The sequence below is a fragment of the Aphanomyces invadans genome, assembly GCF_000520115.1.
Source record: "Aphanomyces invadans strain NJM9701 unplaced genomic scaffold supercont1.1, whole genome shotgun sequence".
Taxonomy (NCBI): Eukaryota; Oomycota; class Saprolegniomycetes; order Saprolegniales; family Verrucalvaceae; genus Aphanomyces; species Aphanomyces invadans.
Window position 1 is genome coordinate 1,099,732 of NW_008580146.1, and position 18,902 is coordinate 1,118,633.

Sequence of the window (18,902 nt, forward strand, 5' to 3'; positions counted from 1 at the left end):
ATATTATAGGAATAGTAAAATGTGACCCACATTCGACGTTTGTGCCGCAGAGATGATGGCATCAGATGTGCGAGCTCGGTCGCCTGCGAAGCGAGGTTTGCTCAAGCGCATCGTGGACAACGGGCGCCTCCAGCCTCTTGCACTATACGCAGCATGGATTGGGGTCGTGTTGGGAATCGTGTGGGTTTTGGCCCATCCCGTGGCAACAATAACAACTGGCGAGCAAAAGAGCCGCGGGACGTATTTTTCCGAGAATGCGCTTCTCATTGACTCTACCATGTCGGACATCACAGACGTTCAAGTAAAGTAGTTGGGCTGGACTCTACTCATGTGGATGTGGTTAGGCATCTTGGGCAAAGAAGCTGCACAAGGAGTATATCAGCCTCGATGCGACGGACGAAAACGGATGCGAGCTTCACAGCACGTGCACGCATGTGATGCAATGGATCGAATCCAAGCTGCTTTCTATTCCAGGCGTTAACGTATATCGTCAGCAATACACTCAGCATTTGTACGACGCCGAATTTGTCAACCGCACCAACATTTATGCAGTCTTGCGTGGTGCTCCCTTGGTCGACGGCAAGGAATCGCTGGTGTACGTTACCCTCCTCCATTCTTCAAATGCTCCGGCAAACGAGAGGATTAGGCTCGTGGTTCAATACCCTAACATTCCCGCGACGAGCAAGAATGGGTTCTCTGCATTGACCGTCGGGCTGGCCATGTTGCAGTACCTCCATGGCAAAAAGTGGCTCGCAAAGGACGTCGTGTTGCTTCTCACCGATGGTAAGGTGCTACTTATCAACGAGATGGTGAATCTGAAGCTGCCAAAGATGGGCCGAACGATGGCAGGGACGGGTACTCGCCGGGAGTGGAGGTACATACAACACTACGTTACTGCACTCAACCTTCTGTCCAAGGCGTGGCTGAGATCGTACCATTCTGACCCGTTTTCAACGTCGTCTGCGTTGGAGATGCACGCTGGAGTGATTCGAGGCGCGATCAACCTCGAAACGAGCTTGAACAGACGTAAATACAACTCTGTACAGCCCTCCATCGATGGAAGCAGGGGATCTCACCTCCGCTTTAGGTCGGCATTTTCACTGCTGGGATAAATGGGCAGCTGCCCAACCTGGATTTGGTTAATTCGGCCGTCGAAACGTTGGAGAACGAGCGAATTCCCATCGTCTTGGACAGGTACTCTTTTCATCTTCCGTCATGAAAGTTCATGGTGGGGTTAGATGTGCGGACTCGTCCATCGTGTGCGATGATTTGTTGGCTGTGCTGGACCTGTGGGTGCGCTCATTGGTACCGCGCAATTGGGACGGTTACCTCACTCGTCTCTTGACCATGTTTCGGTTCATCGCGACGCTAGCGACGGGTCCGTCTGGCCCCCATGCAAATTTCATTCACTACAACATCGACGCCATCACACTCACCGCACTACACTCGGACTCGCAATCGTCTTCGTCGTTCCAATTGACCAATTTCATGCGTGCTATCGCGACAGTCGTGCGCGGCATCAGCAACTTAGAGGAAAAGTTTCATCAGTCGTTTTACTTCTACCTGCTGCCGACGACCCGCACATTTGTCTCCATTGGAGAGTATTATTACCCTATGGTGCTGCTCATGCTGCCACTGTTTGCCCACACGCTGTACATCGCGACTAACACCGTACGGCTACGCCGTAAAAATGTTTGCATTTCACGAACTTTGGCGATTCGTAGGGGGGGCTCCGACTCGCCTTTGCGTTAGCGGCATTCGCGTCTGCCGCCTCCCTCGGACTAGTCTTGCTAGTTATGACAACGCATTTGTCGTTGCTTGACCCGATTGTTCCTCTCTTGGATTTGGCGAAGAACCACCCGGATACACTCAGCCGGTCGTATTGCTGGACTCTCGTGGGATTAGCTGCGCTGCTCCAACTTGTGGCCGTGCGGTGGGTGGTGCCTGCCCTGTCCCGGCACGACTTACTCGAGGGGTGCGTCGACGAAAGCCAGTGGCTGCGTCAAGTCCACGACCACAGAAAAGAGTTTGAAGCCACCAAGTCAGAAAAAGACCAAAACAAGGACCTCCTGGTTCGACCAGTCGATTTAAAGCCGGTGCATCGTTCCAACATCTTGTGAATTTGTAGAGCCCGCTTGTCCCGTACGCGTCCGACGTTGGGTGGCATGCAGTCAAGGGCTTCGCGGCCATCTTTGTCATGTACGCGTGTTGGCATGTGTTCGAGTAGGTTCTCATTTTTCTGCTGTAGTGTCGTGCACTGTGCCATGGGCATACTAAACTTTTCGCTTGCGCTGCTCTGCACATTGCCCATGGTGCTACTGATCGCATCTGCCAAACCCGCCGTGGAATCCTCGGTCCTTCATGCTATTACGAGTGGCGTCTTGCTGTCGTTGTTCAGGTAAAACCTCACTCCTGCAAATGTAAATTGATCACGGAGAACATGTAGTCCTGTTGGGTCCCTCCTTCTCCTGGACTTTGCCCACCCAAGTGGTAAGCGAATAGTTCTTTGTTCAAGTCGCCGTCGTCCCATTGCCTGTTTGTAGCAATGGATGGACTGGCGTACGGAATCAACGGCTACATGCGCCACAATCTTCTCACTGTGCCATACCTTTGCCTCGTCTACTTTCCCGTCCACACTTTGATGCTATGGGTGTACCAGTTTCAAGTGGCACCACCCAAGGATCCCAGTAGCGATTAAGTTTTGGACAAACCGTGCAACTTTCGCTGACTGGCTCCTGGATGGGTGTCCTGGTGCTGGAGGTAGGATTCTTCTTAAGAAAATGAAGCCAAGTCAGCTATGATTTCCAGACAATACTAGCTGCTCTGTCAAGCTGTAGCACCATTGCGTTTATAGGAATCGGTGTGGTTGGGGCCTGGGCGTTTGTGTACCAGATAACTCTGGGCATGTAGCACAAAGAACAGCTCGTCGATGGTTCCCTCCTTTGAACAAGCTGAAACCTCGACACAGGCAAGCTGAGGGAAACTTCAGGTTGACGGCATGTTGCGCTGGGAACGTGGAGTAAGCAGTGGCCATCAAGCAATCGGTGTTGACTGCCCCACATGAACGTCGCGGATTACCCTAGCGACCGCACCCTGCAGAATCGTTGTTTCACCGTTGTAACCGTTCGGGACAGCAGTTTCGAATTTGACTGTCGCGCGAATGCAACCGGGCAGAAGCGCCAGTCGCATGAGCCGTGTGAGTATGTCCCGAGCAGGAGCAAGGGCGTCGCAGGACAACCGGGGCCGGATCAACACACGCAAGCTGTCGACGAGTGTCATCATGGTCGTCCAACAGCGCCAAAATCGATGGACGATCGACGCCGAGTCCAAGTGGCTGAGCGCGTGGAACGCGGTGCTCCTCGTCGCAATCATCCATGCCGTTTTCTGCGTCTCATTTGTCGTGTCATTTCAACTCTACGACGATGTCCATGCGACGCACGACCGCCTCGACTTCCTCGAGCTCCTCTTCGCCATTGACATCGTGGTCAACATGCATACTACGTTCTACGAAAGCGGCAACGTCGTCATGGAACTGTGGCGGACTCGCGCCAAGTATTTGTGCTCACCAGCGTTTGTCCTCGATGTCATCCCGTTACTTCCTCTGAGGCGGTGCTTCGCACCAGACCCCATTGCGACGGTTGGGAAATGCGTCGACTTACTCAAGATCATAAGGCTCCTTCGCCTCCCAAAGTGCATCCTCCACGTCGAGCACCTCTTGGCCAAGTACTTTACCCTCGTCAAGCGCATCAAAATCGTAGGTGCATGTATCGCCGTGTCGCACGTGTTGGCGTGCGTGCGGGGCTGGTACTACCCCAACGATCACAACGACCATGGGCGGCGGTTGTCAGGGTCGTCCGGAGATCCGTGGATTCCCATACCTAGCACAACTCCCGGCCGGGACTACCTTGCGTCCGCATTCTGGTGCGTGCCTCTCTCTCACTATCCAAGCCTCATGTGTGATGCTTGCATCTTTGCAGGTCGTTCGGAATCCTGTCAGGGCTGTTTGAAGGGGAATTGCCCCGCACGATCAACGCGTCGCTTTTGACCCTCGTCGTCATGCTCTCCGGGCTCTTTCTGTTTCCGTACATCTGCGGGACCTTTTCCATGATCTCGAAATGCACGTCCCAGCGCACCGAAGCGTTCGACGCGAAGCGAAACCAACTCAAGTACATCATGGCGTACCATCGCGTGCCCAACGACGTCCAGCAGCGTGCGATCGATTACATAGTGGTACGACCCCTACTTTCTTTCTGCCATTTTTGTGGCTGACCGCCGTTTTCCACCACTCCTTTCATGGCTCGCAGCATGAACACAACACGGGCGAGGCGCTAGATCGGGAGTACTTGGCACATCTAACTCCAAGTATCGTACGCGACATCAAAGTTGCCGTGCACGAGAAGATGCTGTCCCAAGTCCCGCTGTTCCGACCATGCAGCCCCCATTTCATCCACGCGCTAGTGGCGCTGATGGATAGCAAGACCATGCCGGCAAACTGCGTCGTGTGCTGCGAGGGCGATGACGCAGATGCTATGTATTTCGTGCAGACGGGTGTTCTCTTGTTGACTAAAGCTCATGTCCGCGAGCCCAAGGAGCTTCGAAAGGGCATGTACTTTGGCGAATTTGGTCTCGTTGCTCCTCAAGTTCGTCACCACACAGGTACCGTCGGGATGGTATTGGATCGTGTTTGTCAAGTTCGTTTTAGTGACAACCGCCACGTACTGCATCTTAACCGTGTTGACGCGAGCCAATGCCGCCGTCGTCCTCGCCGCATATCCGCATTGGGCGGGAAAACTCAAAGATACCGCGGCGAAGCTGCTCGCGCTCGATACGCGACGGACAAGGCACCATCAAGATCTTGCCGACATCTCGCAAGTGGCCGCGGTCGGGGTCAAACGGTCCAAGTGGACACTACTCTTGGGCTGCCATACGATCCACCGCCACGGCGACATGCGGTTGGGATGGCTCGTTGGTCTTCAGCTCATTCAACTGTACCACGTGGTGTCCGTTCCACTGCACGTGTGCTTTCCAGCCATCCATTTTTCTGGAGCATCCACCGCGATCAACACCATCGTCGATGCGTGTCTGTGGCTAGACATGTATGCAAACCTGCACTTGAGCTACATCCAAGATGCCGAACACATCGTCGACGTTGTGCAGTGCGCGCGGCACTATCTCCACTCGACAGCACTTCTCCATTTGCTCTCGACTTTCCCGTGGTGGATTCTTGCCCCCAGCTACCCCGGGGCTGCGGTTCGGCTGCCTCGCCTGCTGCGGTATACACTCTCTCTTGCCAAGAGGACCACCGACGCAACGCATTGTATCGTAGGTTGTGGGATGTGTCGAGTCAACTGGACGAGATCTCGCACCACGTTACTTTGGACGGCCCCAAACGCACGGCTCTCCTCTGCCTCTTGCTCCTTGCCACGTACCACTTGACTAGTTGCATGTACTTTTGCATGACCGAGGTGGACGGATTCAGCTCTCGACCAGGCCAAGACTGGCTCCCTCCCGTTGCTTTCAAGTTGGCGCCGTGGAACGCCACGCACATGGTCGACGGTCTGAATGAAACCCACGAGATCGGGTCGCCATCTTACCGCAACATCACGTGGAATCAGTACTCGCACTCGTTTTACTACGCCGCGTCCGTGATTACGTCGCTCGGGCGCGGCATCGAGCCAGACACGGTCCATCAGTACATGTTCCACTACGTGTTTATGGTGTTCGGGTTCATCTTTATGGCGTACATCATCGACGAGGTCCAGAAAGGCATCACGGCGTCGGCCGTCGAACAAGTCGCGTTCCTCAGCCGCCGGGCCAACATCCTTTGGTTTCTCCAACAGCAGCATGTGCCACCCCACATCCACCGACGTGTCAACTCGTTCTTGGAGTTTTGGTGGAGCGCACACCGAGGGGCTGATATCAACGCGCTACTCTCGCCGCTTCCCCTCCAAACGCGGCGAGACATCCTGTCCCACGTCTGTCATGCCGTCCTTGCTCGCTTTCAGCTTCTTGGTCAAGTCACCAACGACCCTATAGCGGGGGCCGCGTTGTTTGGCAACCTCTCGGCCGCATTCCTCGACGCAATTCACATTCGCCTGTACGGCCAAGACGAAACCATCTTCACCGCGGGGGACTATGCCAATGGCATATACTTTCTCGTGGAAGGACGTGTGGTTGCCGACATGACGCCACCATGCCGTGTTACAATCGGCATGCCCTTTGGCCTGGCAGCGCTTGACGTTGGGTCGCCCGATGCTATCTATTACAAACACACGACAGTGGCTCTCAGCGGATGCATCGTCGCGTTTCTGTCGCAAGGAGGCATCTCAACGCTGCTGCAGCTCATGCCGACCTTTGTCGATGAACTGCAGACAAGGGACCTGCGAGCTGCATCCCAAACACAACTGGTTCCCTCGGTACGGTGGCCAACATTAGCCACCAACTCTGCCGCACATCTCCACAAGTCTGCCATCGACCCCGACGCACCCGTCGTGATACTATGGGAGCTCTGCACGTTTGTTGGAATGAGCTACCAATGCATTGGGGTGCCATTTCGCATGGCGTTTGGGCGGTCCGCCGACGTTTCGTCGACTGACAGCGTTGTGATGGCCCTGGAAGTTTTCTTCTTGCTCGACATGGTGCTGCGGCTGCATTTAGGGTATAAAGAAGAGGTCGATGGATGGCCTGTTACTTGATTCTTGTAGGTACTACGAATACGGCAACAAAGTGATGGACCCGCGGTTGATTCGACAGCGGTATGTGAAGTCGTTGGCTTGCGTCATGGACGTGCTCGCGATTCTTCCGTTGCAACTCGTGAATTGGGCGGCATCGAGCGATATACGGTCCGAGTCGTGGAACGCCAACAAGCTCGTGCGTATGTACAAACTGTCGTCGATGCTGTCGCGGTTCGAGCAGCGCTTCGTCACGCTCAACATCCACGTTCGGATGTTCCAGCTCCTGTTGTACACGTTTTTCCTAAGCCACTGGGTCGGATGCATCTGGTTCAACTTTGCGTCGAACGAAACCAACCTCTCGACCAGCACCGCGTTCGGGCTGAATTCGTGGCTCCCGCCAGCGTCGCTCCAAAACAAAACGGTCACATTCCAGTACTACGCCACGTTGTTTTGGGGCTTTGGGACCATGTCGGGGTGTTCGCCTCGCAACCTGCCCACGACGACCGTCGAGCGCTTCTTCAACGTGTTTGGCATCCTCTGTGGGGTCTTTTTGTTTTCGTACGTGCTGGGCAACCTCGCCGACATTGTCAAGGTTGTGGACGGTCACAACCGAGCGTTCTACGCCAAGCTGAGCACGCTGCGGCTCTTCTTAACCAAGTACCGCTTTCCGCCCAAGATTGAGGACCGCATCAAGCACTACTACTTTTACCAGACTTTTCACTCGATCCATCAGGAGTCGATCCTGAGTGCGTGCTTGCCGCCGTCACTCGTTACAGACACCCGCATGTTCCTTCTGCAGCCCATCATGGATCAAGTTGCGTTTCTCCAAGGCACGGACCCCCACAGCCGTCAAGCGATTCGCATGGTCGTGTCGCTTCTCGTGCAGCAGCTCATTCCCCGCGGGAAAGTTATTTGCAAACAAGGTGACATCGGCCTCGAAATGTTTTTCGTCTATGCAGGATGTTTGGATGTCCTGGTGACAGAAACCATCCGTGCGCCGTCGTCAAGGCCCAAGCTCGCCGCGTCGCCGTCGATTCGAACGCAGAGGATGGAATCGGTCATTCAAATGTTCCAGCGCGCGACCAAGACGGCGCCAACCCCTCGTCCCCTTCAAAGCGGATCCGTCAGTATGCGGTTCAGTGACGCGTCGTCCATGCTCCAAGCAACGAATGGCACGATCCACGTCAAAGTGAACGAGATCCTACCCGGGAGTTTCTTTGGCGAAGCGTCGCTCTTCTCCGACAAACCACGCAATGCCAACATCCAAGCGCGGACGTTCTGCACTGTGTACACTTTGTCAAGACAGCACTTGCACGCTGTGTTCAAGCTTCATCCGACGTGGAAGGAGTCGGTGCTAAACACTGTCAACGGGTACCAAAAAGATCTCCAAACGAAAACCATCGTTGCCAAGGTGACCACGACTCTCGCGGCTTCCGTCAAGGAAAATCGTCGGCGATCATCTGCTGTTGCCACGGTGGCGAACGTTGCCCGCAAAACCAGCGCGTCCTTCACCGCGGTCCTGGACGCACTCTATCCAAAAACCACCACCACTGTCACGACTCGTTCCATCAGGTACGACGAAACAACACCGTTCACCTGACTGGTTCGTAGGTCCGTCGCCCGCCGCCTCATGCGAATTGAAGTCCAATCTTCCTTGTACATTCGATGGCTCCAAGTGTTGTCCGTGTGCATCGTGTACCAAGCTTTGTACGTTCCGTACACAATCTGTTTCAACGTTGCGATCGAGTCGACGGCAGTCATGCGCGCCTCGATCCTGCTCAATATCGTGACCGATGCTGCGTTTGCATTTGACATTTGGTTTCGACTACACCTGGTCGCGAACGACACGTCACTCGAGTTTTACGAAGGCGCGATCGCCGGGCGGGGTAGCTACCGATGGCCAGCCAAGGCTGTAGACGTGTTATGCGTGCTGCCCCTTGACTACGTCGGCTACGCAGCCATCGACGCCGCCATCGGACGCCACGCGTTGTACTTTCTCCGTCTGAATCGGTGCGCGAAACTCGTACGACTTCCCCATGCCCTCAGCGAAATCACTCGGCTGTCCCTCGCCAACGACGTGAATTTTCTTCGAAAGCTCGTCGCTGTATACCTGTGCATCATCTACTGGGTTGGGTGCCTCTATTTTTGCCTCACGTACGTCGATGGGTACGGCGACGACTGGCATTCGTGGCTCCCAGTCAAGGACTTTGAAGCGGCGCACACGGCGGCCAACGACATCCATCGGCTCCTCCGTGCCATGTACTTTTCAACGGGCATCTTCACCAATACAGGCGCGTCTGCCTTTCGTTCGTCACAACTCACGGCTGCAGTAGGGGTGACGCTACTCCCAACAACCGTCTACGAGTATGTTTTTGTCATCGGTGTCTGCCTCTGCTGCCTCTTCCTGACGTCCTACTTCATCGGGCAAGTCTCGACCATGTTTGTGTGTCTGACGCAGCACGAAGTCGAGTTTCGCATCCATGAAATGTACACTGAGTCGTACATTGGTCGCACGCCGCTCAAGACGAGTCTCCGTCTGCGCCTGTACAAGTTTCTAAACTACTGGTGGCATGCACATCGAGGGGTCCGTCATGACGACATTTTGCAAGAACTGCCGCCGGAAATCAAGGGCCACGCGATGGTGTTCATGGCGCACAACGCATTGACGACGTTTGTCACGACGTTCTTCGCGCCGCTGCGCGCTGAGCCTGGCGAACTCGACATGGTAAGTCCGCGTCTTGTTTGCTGTCTTTCATAGTTGGCGACCGTTGCTTCTAGCAAAGGTATGGAGTGGTTGCCATTGACGAGTGTTGTCGTAGTTACGATTTCGCATTGCATGCGGTCTGCGTTTGGAGATATACCCCCACGATGAGTACGTGATCGTCGAAGGTGACATTGCAACGACCATGTACTTTGTCGTGTCGGGCAGCCTCCTCACGACGCATCACAACAACTCGACCGCGATCCATCGATACCGTGAGGGCCACTTCTTCGGCGAGACGAACTTCCTGACGGCACCGTGCGCGCCAGCGTCGGTCAAGACGTTGCGCGCGTGCGAGCTCTTGGCACTGCCAGCGACCGGTCTCGTGGACGCGATGGACGGGGTGCCGCACTTCAAGCAAGCGTACCAAACGGTGGTGGAAATGTACGGAGGTGGAAATAAAGACGACGTGGCCATTGAATCGATTGGGGCGAAGCTGAAGTTTATCCACCCTACGTTCTTACACGGAACCGTGCCGACGACCGACCGCGACTACTGGGACGCATTCCGCAGGTTTCTCCATTTGGTGCACGTGTCACACGCCAAGGAGATCGAATTGGATGCATCGGCGGCGTACAAGTTTCTGGACTGCTCGTGCTGTCATGGCGCGGTCGCCACCATCATGTGTCCGATCTGTCGAGCCAACTTCTGCACCGGGTGCAACTTCCTCGTGCACCTCAACACGGAGCGTGAAGCTCATTTGGAAGAAACGAAGCCGATCCATGCCGCGCGCCGACTTTTTATCATGTACTATTTCGCCAAACGATGGAAGTTGCGTGCCCAGCAAGCAATTGCAGCTCGCAAGGCCAAGTTGGGACAGGACGGCCCGCCGACGTCGGTCAACGAACACGACTCGCGTGCAGAGATGTGCCAGCTACTTGAAACAGGCTTCGTCTTTAACACTCCCTCCGATGCCGACGACAAAGATGCTGCAAAGAAGAAGCACAAGTTGCAAAGTGGAAGAAGCGAGCCCGGCAAAAGGACTTGGCGGCCGCGATTGCAAGCAAGTCCAAGCGCATCGCATGGGCGCACATCGAAACGTTCAGGAAACATGAAGCCAGGGCACATATCCAGTCCCAGCATGTCGGATATTCCGTTGAACTCAGCGGCAGTGCGCCCGGTTGCTCACGTCCGAAATCCCCGAGTACCCAGGGAACGTGCTCCCCCGGCGGAGCAATCGCTTCCTTGACGGGTGGTCCATCGGCAGCTTCGACTACCTGAGGGTTCCTAGGAATGGTCCATTGTGATTGGTCAGTTCATGAATGTATGGTTTTGATTGGCCATTGCCACCTTGCAACATGACCAGCCGCCGAGGTGTCCTGGCGCTCACCACGCTCTTCCGGCTGCCGCATGAGGGCATGCAAGCATTCGAGGTGCTCAGCCGGTACTGGCATGGTTTCGACATAAAACGAATCTCATGTGATCATTGTGGCGCTGTAGAGGATCTGCCATGTTGGTGCATCGCACTGGGGCCAAGCGCAACCCCACACACGTCCACGTCCTCACTTGCGCACACGTTGCGTGTCCGTGGCGATATTCTTCATACTATCCGCACGACTGGCTTGAACACGTCGACGAAAACTTCGTGAAGCATACGTTGGCACTGCGAGAGGTAAGATCTACGCATTGTCTCGACAAACACGCACGCGATCGACTCCTCTCATCCTCGTTTCAGGTCGGGTCAGGCGCGACCAAGTGGGAAGTGGACCTTTTGCCTCATACACTCGTGCATCCCACCCGGTAAGGAAGACACACGGATCGCCTTGGCATGATGGACATATCGTGTAGAGATCTCGCTCTCCTGGAGCTTCAGTCGTCGATTCTCACGAACGACGATTCTGTGGACCCATTCGACCTCGACACAGCGTTCGCCGTCGCCGAGAACGAGCCGCTGGAATTTCATGGACACATTCAACTCAACGAAACGGCGCCCATCTTGCCCGAATCCGTTGCAGGTGCTTACTTTTGGCTCAACCCGACCACGAAACAAGCGTTTGCATCGAGCGAAAAAGTGCTGGCCCAGGGCATGTGCGGCGGGGCTGCCTTCACGAAGCAGGGACGAAAAGTCGTGGGGCTCATCGAAGGCATTGTTCCCGTGGTGGAGAACGCGTCGCCCGCGTACAAAACTCTCGAAAATCACGTCGCTGTCATTCCTCGAGACGACCTGGCAGACTTTGTAGTCAACTTCGAGGCTGGAAGAGCCACGTCGGATCTGCTCTTCACGGGCACTGCATTGTACGACTAACTTGAATGCAAGCTCGCCATTGTTTCCTGGGGCTTGAAGAACAGTTCCCGGGCGACGACAACGTTCCTGAAACAAAAGATGCGATCCGTTATGTTATCTCCAGCTTGATGTGCTCGTCAACTTCGATTCATTTGGTACGACACCCGTCGTGTGCTCTATGGGCACGGACCCTCGATCAAGTTGAACTGGATAAAACTGGAGGAACTATCTTGATGGCGCTTCGACGATCCACCATGCGGGTCGTCGACCTGTTCGTGACCATACACTTCCAGGTTCTCGACCCACACGAGCACAATGCAGATCCACTCAAATCCTGTGCCCTCTTCATTACGACCTGTTCACCCCTCGCCGTCCTTCTCAACGAAAGCACGTGATGTGCTTCCCGTGGAGTCGCGGCAACAATCGGACTCTCGCGATGGGTGAATGCGTACTTAAACGAGTCTTGGCGGCCACGACGGTAAAACTCTAAAACGCTTGCGTTATTTAAATTGGATGTCGCGTTCATGCTGTATTCACTATAGTTTGCATATAAAACGCAATGCAGTGAATAGAACGTCTCGGTCAAAACAATACTTCGTGTGGGAGGATTTCAATCACGAGAAAAGAATGGCGTTGGCACAACAAGCAGACGCCGAGATGGCGGCATATCGCACGCTTCAAGAAGAGGTATGTGTCCTTGCTTGAGGATTCCTCTTTGATGGAACGTGGCATGTAGGTGAGCGTCCTTGCGAACCAGAGACAGCTTTTCGCCCAACAACAGAATGAGAACAGCATGGTCAAGCAAGAACTGGACTTGCTTGCGGACGGGGCCAAGGTATTCAAGTTGGTCGGGCCCGTCTTGCTCAAGCAAGATACGGCTGAAGCCAAGTCAAACGTGACAAAGCGTTTGGAGTTTATCCAAAAGGAAATGGAAAAGGTCGAGAAGAAGTTGGCTGCAAAGGAAGAGGAGGCTGTGAAAATTCGTCAAAACATCGCGTCCATCCAAATGCAAATGCAAAAGAACGCTGCGGAAAGCGCTGGCACTGCGGCTGCCCAGGCGCAAGCACAACTCGGCCGTTAATTGATAATGCGATCGCAACGTCGTGGGTGGGATTCATTTTCGTTCGTTCTCGCTGTTGATTCTGTCCAGCAGTGCGTTCAATGGCTCGCCGAACAACGCTGCATTCAGCAACTCAAACTTGAATCGTATCGATGGATATCCTTCGGCATCATGGCGGACGTATCCAAGTTGGCCTCCGTAGATATATGGCCCCTGAACACACATCCATGCGCCGTGAGGTCGTGGGGAGGTACACATTGCATCTTCCACCTGTGCAAATCGAAAAAAGAGCAAACATGGTTTATCATGACGCTGCAAGGATGTGTCATTGTCGGTGGCTGGAGCTGCGTTGGAGCGAGGTCCAAGGAGGAGTTGCTGAAGGACTGGATGGTCTTCCGCGAGGGAGCTCTGTGTACCAAGGAGGTCGAAGTGAGCAACGGTGATGGAGCGAAAAGCAGCGCACCCGCGCAAACCAGTAGACGAAGAGCGAGTTGTTCTCGCGCTCAAACGTGTTGGTGTATCTAATGACGGGTCATGCGGATCTTGTGACTTGAACGGGACAAACTCTACCGACCTGTCGTTCAAGTCAACGTTGATAAAGATCACCATTGCATTCGTCCACACTTGGTGGCTCTGCAGCAGCGAGAAGCGAGGATGGTATCCTGGACACAGCCACATCATGGTCGCGAGTTTTCCCACGGGGTACAGTGCGTGCCCGACATAGCTGTCGGATGGGACGACGAGGGTCAACTCTTTGCACGACTTGCCCGTGATGGTCGGTTCCGTCACGATCGTGTGAGGCGGTACGCCGTCGAGAATCACCGAGTAGGGCTGTGCATCCGTATATTCATGACCCATACGATTCGTCATTGCATACGATACCTTGAGAGATTGTTGCTTCCGGGCTGTTTCTGCCATGTCGAGGCCGACATTCTTGGGCGTAGTTACAATCTATGGATGTGTCCATCAACCTTTTGGGCATGTGAAGGAAGCAGGGTGGTCCATGGGTGTTCGTACTTGGTTTCGCTCCATCAAGCTTGTAGTGCGTGGTGGTGGGAAGGCAATCGAATATGTTGCTGGCTTCTGACGCAACATCTTGACTCGTTTTGATTGTCGTTGCCCAAACTTTTCACTTGGGGCTTCGTCATAGCCGAACCGCGTCCTTTCTACCGGAGCTCGAGTCGACCTCCGAACAGGACCATCGACGACCTTCTTCGTCCATGCATTCTTCTGTGGCTTGGCGTCTTGCTTTGCCTCTATCCCCAGCGACTCCAGCATCGCTTTGTTTCGCTCAATCTTTGCCCTTCGCTCTTCTTCGTACTCGGACAGCACTGTCATCGCCGTCACTTATGCCCGCGCAAACTTTCGTTCAAGATGGCGGCCATGTTATCATTTTCCAAAAGTCCTCTCTAATATAATAAAATTTGCCAACTGAACTTGAAAATGCAGTCGCTCAAATTAGCTCTTCGAGCTCGTTCAAATATCATTTCTGGAAATTCACAAAGGGACACACTCAGAAGTTTGTAAGCTCCACTGCCACTCGGTGCAGCGCCGAATGGAGTTCAAACATTCTCGTTGGAATATCCTCTAGCACTTGACGAATATCTGCAAGTGGTGCTGATCGCAAGGTGGTCGATATTCTTTATACTTTCTCTAATAGACGACGAAACCCGAGTGTGATGGACGAGTCGGTACTGTGTTGGGCCCATTTTCGCCTGAAGTCGTCGCCGCCAAATAAAATCTCTCCGTTGATACTGACAAGTATGTCGCCAGGCTGGATCAGGCCACACGCTTCAGCAGGGCCAGTATAGAATTGCGTCGGCTGTCGAAAGGCCACAACAGATACACGGAATTTGACAATGCCCAAGTATATGCAATATCCATGGACCCCTCGCTTCAACGTGACAGAGAATTCGTGGACGCGGCGTTTTGGAGCGTCCAGACCATTTTCTTTCATGATTCGTTTGTTCTTTTCCTACAGGGCGAACAATGGATGAGCCTCAAACTTGAAGGATTCACGTTTGTACGTACGTTGTTTGAGAATGTTGTGTCCGTCCGTGAATTTGGTCCCAGTAGCCGCATTTGTCGTTTCCTGAACAACTTTTGCTGCTGTGCGTGGTTCCTTGTTATGATCCTGGCGTCGTGGTACAGCACGTGCATCCGCCTCTTATCGAACTCATGTTTCATGTTCTTCTCCACTCGAAGAGACCGCCGCAACGGACTTTCTGGCGACTTTGTGGTCATCCTTCGGTGCTCGAAGGTGCTCATGGGATCAGCAACCCGGGGCGACGTCGCGATGCTTGTGACTGTCCTTTCCTGTGACTCCGAGGTGGAAGAAGGATTACATGTCGCACCACTCTTCGGTGCCGGTTGTGGTTTCTCAAGGCCCAGTGATATTAGCATGGCTTTGTTGCGCGCGATTTTCGCTGCGCGCTCTTCCTCGTACGAAGACACGTATGCGGCCATGTCGACCAAAGGCGAATTGTCACCTCCACGAATCGTCTTCGCGCCAAGTAAAATTCCATCATATTTCAGAGGTATTGCCACCAGATAATGTACTTGGTTGGCGGATCCTCGAATCGATTCGGAATCGACCGACTGTCAGTCCATTGTACTATCTTTGGACAACTTTGTGTTGATTGGCTAAAATCTTCACAAAATTTGTTTTTGTTGGCTAAAAGTGCCTCAAATCGTTTGTTTCGTCGGTCCGATTGGGCAGGCCAGTCCATTTTTGAATCGACTTGACCGAGTTTCGGATATACCCCTGTTACCTGATATTGTACGGATAAAAACTGAACGAAAGTGTCATCAATGAAGCGGTCCGTTGGGGCAGGCACGTCGACCGGCACGGGCATGTCCACACGGACCCGGAGTCCAGAGCGCAACGATGATGGTGATAATCACAAGCGTTGCCGCCTTTCTAACTTGACGTCGAATAAGAAATCGCTGAACTCGACCCCCCACGACATCACGTCAAGGAGAAGCATAGGGACGGCGAAGACACATACTAGCCAAATGATGCAACGCGAGACTGACGAACGCAAACTCGCTCAACGCCAAAAGCAGATCGACTTTGGCAAAAACACAATTGGCTATGATCGATACCTTCAGAGTGTTCCCAAGTCCGTGATCCTTTTCTCGTGTGGTAATTCTGTTCTCAAGTTCCGTGTAGAACATCACGACAATTTGGAGTGCATCCTTCCACTCCAGACAAGTATGCTGTGGCTAGCAAGCGCGCATGGGACGGCCGAATCCAAGCATGGCGAAGGCATTTGCATTTGTATGACCCCGAAGCGACCACCCCAGCTCCTCGATCCGCTTCCTCTGCACCCCCCATGACTGCTGTTCCTTCCCATGACACTGCAACAACACGACAGTCAGAATCAGCACTTCCTCGGGCGACTTCTTCACAAGCTCCGGCACCTCGCACCGTCCAAGCTTCTCTTTTCGATGCATTTGACGACGATACTAAAGCCCCATCCGAAATTGTCGACGAAGACGACTTGCTGTAGAAGTGGAATGTTCAAGTGAACATGGCGAATCGATCGTTGGTGGAAGATGCCACTTCGGAGACGCTCAAACTCAATCGTTCACGTCGAGTAAACTAGCGACGTGTGGTCGAGAGTCGAAACATTCCTCTACGAGGGATGCTGCGTGGGCCTGGGTGTGTGTTACAATGTTTTATAAAAGGCTGCACGATGCCATGGACCCACACTTCGACGCCATGCTCCAAGAATTGCAAAGTAGAGAGTGTCACGCATGCGTCGGCATGCCTGTGGGACTCGGTGCTTGGCTGTACACTCAGTTGGTCGCAGTGTCCGAGATGATACGTACAACGGCTGTCTCGAATGAAAAAATCGCTTGATGCCACCAACCAAACGCGTTGGCAGGTTACGTTGACGACATGAAACGTCAAGAGGACGACCTGCAAAATCGCAGCGAGACGCTGAGTCCGCTCTTGAGCAGCGGGATAAACTGTTTGAACCCGGCAGGACCACCAATTAACGCGCCGTCGACCGCAATCAGTTCGTCGCCAATCGAGATTTTCCCACAGGCTTCGGCGGGTCCTTGAACGCCGAGTATCGGGCGACGAAACCCCATTACTTTGACTGTTTTCCCATCCGTCACGTCAAAGTCAATGCAAAGCCCATCCGTGCCTTTCCCCAGGTGCACTTCGTACGTCACCATGCGCCTTCTTGGAGGCATCAAGAACCTTTTCGCTTTTGGTTCTTCGGGCGAATGGATCGATCCGCGTCGTCGAACGAGCTCTCGATGGGGCTTTGGCCCAGCCGAAGGGGGTGTATGCGGACGAATTGTAACCAGACACGGCCGCGATGCCACGTCTGGAACTGCCGTCATTCGGTTGTCGTCTGAGCCTGATGGATGCGGCGGGACGTCGCGACGCCACGGTTCAGGACTTTTGCAGGGGTGATTCAGTCGCGCAACCAATCGAAGATTGCGACTCGAGTTGTCGTGCAGCTGATTCTTCACATCACGCTGTGTTTGCGGCAGCAGTTTGATTTGGGAACGGCGTGCAAGTACCGTCCGTCCTGTAATCGTTGAACCCTTCAGCCTGACAACCAGCCTAGACGACTGGACCATGCTAGTATTCGAGTGCTTGCGATAGGCGGCATCGTCGTCGTCACTGTCTTCTTCGGCGTCTTCGCTGAGCTTGTTCAACTCATTTTCACTCGCTTCGTCGACACTCGACTCGCTCGACAGGGCTTCGCTGCTTCCGTCATCGCTCTCGCTGCTGGAATCGACATGGTCGTCGGAGCTAGAAATGTAGTCCTCTTGAATAGTGCTGGAAATTTGCGTGGTCTTGATATCACTTGCCCAATCGCGAGAGGCTGCTACGAGGCGCTTGAGGTCGTTGGGAATTTTCAGCACAACGACATTTCGCTGCCTTTCGTCGGCCATTTTTCTCAGTCGCGTCTTTTTATGCTGCAGTTGCTTGAGCTCGAGCTTTGCCGCCGCTCGCTGCTCCCTCGCGAGTCGCTTCTGTTCTTCCAGGATACGTTTGGCCATGCGAAGTTGAGCTTTTTCTTCCAGTTGCATCTGGCTCAGCTCACGTCGCTCGTTCCTTTTGTGCTGACGAAGCTTCTTCACCAGTTGCCTCTGTTCGTGTTCGATTCGCATTTCGTCATCTTCCATGCACTGGAGTATCCTTGCCCGCACTTCCGTCACAATGTCAACCCGCGACGACCGCCTGCGTGGCTCCAATACTTGCTTCTGAGGCCTTCCAACTGCTGTCTTCTTCACACTCTTGTCGATGCCCAAGGACGCGAGCATTGCCTTGTTCCGAGCAATGTTGGCGTCCCGGTCTCGTTCATACGTCGACATCATCTCGTCAGCCCAACTGGCGCTCCCTTTCGTCATGACAAGCGCCTTTGGATACAATATGGTGAAATCGAACTACATTACCGGATATTTACCCGGATGCAGTGGCGACATGGAATTAGCATTGCAGCGCGGACGTCGCAGGCCATCCCACGAAGCTTCACGCCCTGGAACAGCATGAAGAAACCCGACGCATGGACATACACATGCACATGGGAGCATTGAGAATGGAATTGTATTGACAAGCATAGGTGGTTCGTTCAAGCGGCCATGGTGGTCTTGATGAATTCCCGTCGTAGTTTCAACGCATCCAGGAACAATTGTGTGTCCAAGCCATCAACGTTCCGTCCAACGCGTGCGCGCAACTGCATTTTGCCCTGTGAACAGTCAGCTCCAAGTCGTGGCAGCACAGCGTTGTCATCGTCGATGTCAACCTACCTCGTTGGTGTATGTTTCACCGATAAACTGATACAACGACCCAACAGCAAAATCAAAATTCACAAGCAGATCAGTGGCCACGACAATGACCGAGTTTTGGAAAGACAGGGTTGCCAGACACTTTGATGCATCGTACATATCGAGCCTACAAGAGACCGAATGGTGATGTCGGTACCCACGTGGGAACATACCATCCAGTGATGCGCACGGAGCGATGCGGCACATTGTCGCGGAGGACTTCTTCGATGTGAACGATTTCGCCAGCCGCCATCATGGTCGAGTTGCTTGAATTGTGATCTGCCGCGTCCTTTGCATTCCCGCAGTCCGGATAAACTCTATACAAACATTGAGACAACGTTGCGTTCGGATACAGGATCTGCAAAGACATTCTTAACCTCCAGAGTA

At 53.8% G+C, this 18,902-nt stretch overlaps 9 protein-coding genes across 12 annotated transcripts; 5 read left to right on the top strand and 4 right to left on the bottom strand.

Moving 5' to 3' along the window:
* The first annotated feature begins 33 nt into the window (after nucleotides 1-33).
* Nucleotides 34-3,097, top strand: H310_00305. 2 transcript variants are annotated; one of them, XM_008863039.1, is made up of 12 exons: nucleotides 34-295; nucleotides 345-595; nucleotides 647-783; nucleotides 831-874; nucleotides 918-1,040; nucleotides 1,088-1,194; nucleotides 1,239-1,671; nucleotides 1,725-2,072; nucleotides 2,129-2,199; nucleotides 2,249-2,398; nucleotides 2,447-2,490; nucleotides 2,544-3,097. In XM_008863039.1, the coding sequence occupies exons 1-12, from the start codon at nucleotides 53-55 to the stop codon at nucleotides 2,696-2,698; spliced, it is 2,106 nt and encodes a 701-aa protein (XP_008861261.1). In that variant the 5' UTR covers nucleotides 34-52; the 3' UTR covers nucleotides 2,699-3,097. The 2 variants fall into 2 exon arrangements, with proteins under 2 accessions (XP_008861261.1, XP_008861260.1); XM_008863038.1 differs by having other exon boundaries at nucleotides 34-301; nucleotides 2,544-3,094.
* A 56-nt stretch (nucleotides 3,098-3,153) lies between these two features.
* On the top strand, nucleotides 3,154-10,624 carry H310_00306 (hypothetical protein; the record flags this gene model as incomplete). Its single annotated transcript, XM_008863040.1, has 9 exons — nucleotides 3,154-3,921; nucleotides 3,978-4,230; nucleotides 4,305-4,656; nucleotides 4,703-5,273; nucleotides 5,327-6,658; nucleotides 6,705-8,246; nucleotides 8,286-8,965; nucleotides 9,008-9,399; nucleotides 9,494-10,624. Exons 1-9 carry the CDS (start codon nucleotides 3,161-3,163, stop codon nucleotides 10,622-10,624), a joined length of 7,014 nt encoding a protein of 2,337 aa, XP_008861262.1. The 5' UTR covers nucleotides 3,154-3,160.
* A 109-nt stretch (nucleotides 10,625-10,733) lies between these two features.
* Nucleotides 10,734-11,680, top strand: H310_00307 (hypothetical protein; the record flags this gene model as incomplete). The annotated part of the gene is made up of 4 exons (XM_008863041.1): nucleotides 10,734-10,819; nucleotides 10,876-11,047; nucleotides 11,111-11,175; nucleotides 11,224-11,680. 4 exons carry the CDS (start codon nucleotides 10,734-10,736, stop codon nucleotides 11,678-11,680), a joined length of 780 nt encoding a protein of 259 aa, XP_008861263.1.
* Nucleotides 11,681-12,266: 586 nt separating this feature from the next.
* Nucleotides 12,267-12,772, top strand: H310_00308 (hypothetical protein). The gene is made up of 2 exons (XM_008863042.1): nucleotides 12,267-12,346; nucleotides 12,396-12,772. Exons 1-2 carry the CDS (start codon nucleotides 12,287-12,289, stop codon nucleotides 12,738-12,740), a joined length of 405 nt encoding a protein of 134 aa, XP_008861264.1. The 5' UTR covers nucleotides 12,267-12,286; the 3' UTR covers nucleotides 12,741-12,772.
* On the bottom strand, nucleotides 12,286-14,069 carry H310_00309 (hypothetical protein). Of its 3 annotated transcripts, XM_008863045.1 has the most exons (6): nucleotides 13,737-14,069; nucleotides 13,602-13,670; nucleotides 13,294-13,550; nucleotides 13,183-13,240; nucleotides 12,990-13,127; nucleotides 12,286-12,932 (listed from the first exon to the last, which is right to left on the bottom strand). In XM_008863045.1, the coding sequence occupies exons 1-6, from the start codon at nucleotides 14,055-14,057 to the stop codon at nucleotides 12,774-12,776; spliced, it is 1,002 nt and encodes a 333-aa protein (XP_008861267.1). In that variant the 5' UTR covers nucleotides 14,058-14,069; the 3' UTR covers nucleotides 12,286-12,773. The 3 variants fall into 3 exon arrangements, with proteins under 3 accessions (XP_008861267.1, XP_008861265.1, XP_008861266.1); XM_008863043.1 differs by having other exon boundaries at nucleotides 12,286-13,127; XM_008863044.1 differs by having other exon boundaries at nucleotides 13,294-13,670.
* Nucleotides 14,070-14,217: 148 nt separating this feature from the next.
* On the bottom strand, nucleotides 14,218-15,261 carry H310_00310 (hypothetical protein). Its single transcript, XM_008863046.1, has 2 exons — nucleotides 14,751-15,261; nucleotides 14,218-14,694 (listed from the first exon to the last, which is right to left on the bottom strand). Exons 1-2 carry the CDS (start codon nucleotides 15,183-15,185, stop codon nucleotides 14,362-14,364), a joined length of 768 nt encoding a protein of 255 aa, XP_008861268.1. The 5' UTR covers nucleotides 15,186-15,261; the 3' UTR covers nucleotides 14,218-14,361.
* Nucleotides 15,262-15,528: 267 nt separating this feature from the next.
* On the top strand, nucleotides 15,529-16,428 carry H310_00311 (hypothetical protein; the record flags this gene model as incomplete). Its single annotated transcript, XM_008863047.1, has 2 exons — nucleotides 15,529-15,841; nucleotides 15,892-16,428. Coding segments are annotated over 2 exons (653 nt in total), but the record flags the coding sequence as incomplete, so codon positions are not given.
* On the bottom strand, nucleotides 16,366-18,115 carry H310_00312 (hypothetical protein). Its single transcript, XM_008863048.1, has one exon. The coding sequence runs from the start codon at nucleotides 18,096-18,098 to the stop codon at nucleotides 16,632-16,634; it is 1,467 nt and encodes a 488-aa protein (XP_008861270.1). The 5' UTR covers nucleotides 18,099-18,115; the 3' UTR covers nucleotides 16,366-16,631.
* Nucleotides 18,116-18,272: 157 nt separating this feature from the next.
* Nucleotides 18,273-18,791, bottom strand: H310_00313 (hypothetical protein). Its single transcript, XM_008863049.1, has 3 exons — nucleotides 18,689-18,791; nucleotides 18,498-18,642; nucleotides 18,273-18,436 (listed from the first exon to the last, which is right to left on the bottom strand). Exons 1-3 carry the CDS (start codon nucleotides 18,769-18,771, stop codon nucleotides 18,320-18,322), a joined length of 345 nt encoding a protein of 114 aa, XP_008861271.1. The 5' UTR covers nucleotides 18,772-18,791; the 3' UTR covers nucleotides 18,273-18,319.
* Between the last annotated feature and the right edge of the window lie 111 nt (nucleotides 18,792-18,902).